At 50.0% G+C, this 4319-nt stretch overlaps 1 protein-coding gene across 4 annotated transcripts in view; it reads left to right on the top strand.

Moving 5' to 3' along the window:
- Positions 1-4319, top strand: part of INPP5K (inositol polyphosphate-5-phosphatase K) — a 26442-nt gene that overhangs the window by 7407 nt on the left and 14716 nt on the right. For all 4 annotated transcript variants that reach the window (XM_012810956.2, XM_023518724.1, XM_023518726.1 and 1 more), the window contains 4 exons: positions 1648-1764; positions 2095-2270; positions 2799-2910; positions 3485-3594. In XM_012810956.2, the coding sequence (XP_012666410.1) occupies positions 1648-1764; positions 2095-2270; positions 2799-2910; positions 3485-3594 (515 nt within the window). The remainder of the gene's footprint in view (positions 1-1647; positions 1765-2094; positions 2271-2798; positions 2911-3484; positions 3595-4319) is intronic.

Below are 4319 nucleotides of genomic sequence, written 5' to 3' on the forward strand. Positions count from 1 at the left end.
CTTGAGCCCAGGAGTTGGAGGTTGCTGTGAGCGTGATGCCATGGCACTCTACCCAGGGGGATAGCTTGAGGCTCTGTCTCAAAAAAAAAAAAGAATCCTTAAAAAGGCTGGGAGTGGTGGCTCATACCTGTGATATGAGCACCCTGGGAGGTTGAAGCGAGTGGATTGCTTGAGTTTCAAGACCAGCTTGAGCAAGAGCTAGACCTTCTCTTTCCTAAAAATAGAAAAACTAGCCAGGTGTAGTAGCACATGCCTATTATCCCAGCTACTCCGGAGGCTGAAACAGGAGGATTGCTCAAGCCCAAGAGTGTGAGGTTGCTGTGAGCTACACAGCATTCTACCCAAGGCAACAGAGTAAGACTCTGTCTCAAAACAAAAAAAGATCCTTAAACTGGCTGGGCATGGTCACTCATGCCTATAATTCTAGCACTCTGGGAGGCCAAGGCAGGAGGATCACCTGATCCCTGGAGTTTGAGGTTGCTGTAAGCTCTGAAGATGTCACTACACTATAGCATGGGTGACAGAGCAAGACCCTGTCTCAAAAGAAAAGAAAAGAAGAAAAAAAAAGCATTAAACAGCTGGGTGCAGGGGTGCACACCTGTAGCCCTTGGTACCCAGGAGGCTGAGATAGAAGGGTCACTTGAGTCCAGGAATTAGAGGCTGTAGTGCACTATGTCACACCTATGAATAGACACTGCACTCCAGCCTGAGCAACATCTTTATCCAGGTGCAGTAGCTCATGCCTATAATCTTAGCACTCTGGAAGGCTGAGACAGGTGTATTGCCTGAGCTCAGGAGTTCAAGACCAGCCTGAGCAAGAGTAAGACCCTGTCTCTAAAACTGGCCTTTATGGCAGGCACTATAGCCCAAGCACTCAGGAGGCTGAGGCAAAAGGTCACTTGAGGCCAAGAGTTTGAGGTTGCTGTGAGCTATGATGGGACAGCACTCTACCAAGGGCAACAAAGTGAGACTCTGTTCCTCTATCACACATTACACAGTACAGGCTAAGTCCATCCCTTCCAGGCCCCTGTGCTCTAGGGAGCCCTGAGCCACATACAAAAAAATCCTTAAACCAAAAAATAGTAGCTGTCAGGTAGTCCTCACAGCATCTATGAGATAGAATTATTCCTGCCTGATGCATGAAAAAAATGCACTGAGAGACTTGGCCAATGTCATCAAATACTAAGAATCAGAGCCAGGATTTGAAGCCAGAGATTCAAAGCCAGTACCCTGAGCCACAATCCTGTGTAGCCACATTCCTCTTGGAGGCCCTAGCCAAGAATGGTGGCAGACTAAGAGTATCCAAAGGGTGTCAAGATGGCATCAGCAAGAGGAGCACTTAGGCACACGTGAATCTGGGACTGAAGAGTTCCTTCCTGATTGTAGGGCACCCTAGCAATGTCACCTTCTCTCCCCTCCCACCCCAGGCCTAGAGCAGAAACTGAAACCTCAGCTGCCAGGATACATCATTTGGTAGCTGAGGGGAAGAAAGGAAAGGAGTGAAACTCTGAGCATCAGACTAGGATACCACAGACCCTGGGGGAGGGCATCGTATATGGTTCAGGGCTCCCTAGAGCACAGGGCCTGGAAGGGATGGACGTGGCCTGTACTGTGTAATGTGTGACCTTTACCCTCACTTCCCTACAGGTCTCCCATGTCCGCATGCAAGGGATCCTCTTATTGTTCTTTGCCAAGTATCATCATTTGCCCTATATCCGGATTCTCTTCACAAACTCTACTCCCACAGGTCTCTTCGGGTACTGGGTAAGGACTGAGCTATTTGAGTCATGAGTTGAAAAGGGTTGGGAACTTCAGAACTGGGCCCAAGAAAAAGGATGTAAAATGAATCTTGGTACTCTGTCCAGCCCAGTGTCCTGTATACTCCTTCTCCTGTCTCAGATGAGCTTGTTATCCCTGAGACCCCAGACTAGGTGAGCTGGGCTTATGCATGGAGAGGTTACCCTGGGAAGTGTGCTATCTGTCCCTGGAGACCCTGGGGGAGGTGAGACTATCTCCCCAAAGACCTAGAATATGAAAAGGGGGCATGTCCAGCCCAAGGCAGTTTCCCACTCTTCTGTCCACCTGTCCTACCAGGGGAACAAAGGAGGAGTAAGCATCAGCCTGAAGCTTTATGGCTACTATGTCACCATTATCAACTGCCATCTGCCCCCCCACATATGCAACAATGACAAGCGGCTGGAGCATTTTGACCGGATCCTGGAGACACAGAATTCTGAGAGACATGGTATCCCCAACATCCTGGACCATGAGTGAGCCTAGAGCTTCAAACTTACCCCTGCCACCTCCTCATGCCAACCTAAGCTAGTATCCTCTGCCCAGTCACTGCTCCCTCTGCTGCCCTCCCCAATTCTCTCCCTGATGCCCCATCTGCTGTCCCCCAGTTTTCCCTGCCTGGGTTCTCCTTCCTGCAGCCTCTCTGTCTTGCCTAGAAACCCTGAACACATCTCAATGTCCCGGGTCAAGAACTTTATGGTTCCTGAGGTCACCAGAGGGCAGTAGCCAGTGGAGGGAGAGAAGGGAGAGCTGGAGGTGCTCTGTATTTACCCTGTGCCCCTCTGGGTTGGTCTCTTGGCTGGAATGGTGCTTTACGAGCCATGAGAACAGTTCTGTTGGACCCATGCATTCCCTTGTCTTAACCTGGCATCTAGCTTCTCACCTGCCCCCTTGAGTGTTCCACTGTCCAGCAGCCCTCGGATTGAGCAGGCCTGAGCCACCTGTTGCTTTCCCTTCTCTGACTTCATCACAGACCCTCAGGCTGCCCTCCTTTCTTTCTGAAGCCTTATTCTCTGGTTTGGAGATATGAATTTTCGGATCGAGGACTTTGGGTTGCACTTTGTTCAAGAATCCATAAAAAATCGGTGCTACAGTAACCTGTGGGCAAAGGATCAGGTATCAAATGAAGAGGGGTACTAAGGGGTGATGGTGGGAAAACGTGGGAAGCACTGCTCTCTTTTTCCCAGTGGTGGGAGTGGGGACTGTCTAGCAGGGCTTTGTATCTGGGGATGAGGGTGGGCTGCTGTGTGTATGGAGGAGCTAGGGTGTCTTCAGTCTGCCATGCCTTGCACTGTGCATCAGTCCACTTGTGTCCCTGTGATCTTTTTGTCCCCAGCCTTGCTTGCCTCCTAGAAAATGAGATGCCACCCTTTTTGACAACTCTAGCTACCCCAAGTTCCCCTCTGATACTTGTCTGACAGTGACCTCCCCTAAGGATGACATTCAAAGCCTGGTTTCTATAGTCCAAAGACTGGAAAATAGCAGACAGCTGCCTTCTTTGGGCCTGTGGGCAATGTTTCCAAAAGGATTCAGCTACTTTCCTGGGGGTAAGGGTGGGCTGCTGATGCACAGCCAGTGGGGCAGTGAGGAAGTGGAGTGGCATTGCTTGACTTTTGCTCCACTTATGATGGCACGTGCTGGGGTATTACATCGGGCTATTGGGATTTGGAGACTATGCCTTTATCTACAGCTCAGCATTGCCAAGAGACATGACGTACTGCTCCGGGAGTTCCAAGAGGGCCCCCTGCTCTTCCCGCCCACCTACAAGTTTGACAAGAACTCCAACAACTATGACACCAGGTGAGCAGGAAATAGGGGCCCAGGAAATCTAAAGAAGTCGGGTTAAGCTTGCCCTAGTGACAGTCTTAGGGTGGCAGGAATAGATCTAGCTATCACCTCTCAGGAGTGGTGCCTCTTGCCTCCCTCATGAGACACTGACTATGGAAGCTGTCCCAGACTGTCCTCAGAGAGAATGAAAGGACAGGGGAGGTGGCAGGAGACAGATCAAGCCAGAGGACAGAATGAAGGCAGTGACTGCTGACTGAGGAGGCTGTGTACTTCAGCGTTCTCTAAACCCTTGCCCTCACTTCCCAGGACCTTCTGGTCCCCAAATAGAGGGCAGAAAGTTTGGCTCAGCCAGTTACTGGTATTAAGTCCCCCTGCCCCAGCCTGTGAGTGGATCAGGTGCTATGTGAGAAGATGAAGTAGTAGACTTGGGAACAATACAGTTAGAAGCACAGCTCTGCCCCTCATCAACTGTATGACATTAGCAGGCTGTTTAAGCCTCCATTTTGTCATCTATAAAAGGTGCATGATAACAATTCATACCTCATGAGGTTGAAGATTGAATGAGACCTTGATTATTCTTAGCCCAATGCCTGGTACCCAGTAAACATGGAAGAGAACTGCTATTGTTTTTTGGGTTTTTTCTTTGAGACAGAGTCTCAAGCTGTCACCCTGGGTAGAGTGCTGTGGCATCACAGCTCACAGCAACCTCCAACTCCTGGGCTTAAGCAATTCTCTTG

The sequence above is a fragment of the Otolemur garnettii genome, unplaced genomic scaffold (assembly GCF_000181295.1).
Source record: "Otolemur garnettii isolate 467f Iridium unplaced genomic scaffold, OtoGar3 scaffold00145, whole genome shotgun sequence".
NCBI lineage: Eukaryota > Metazoa > Chordata > Mammalia > Primates > Galagidae > Otolemur > Otolemur garnettii.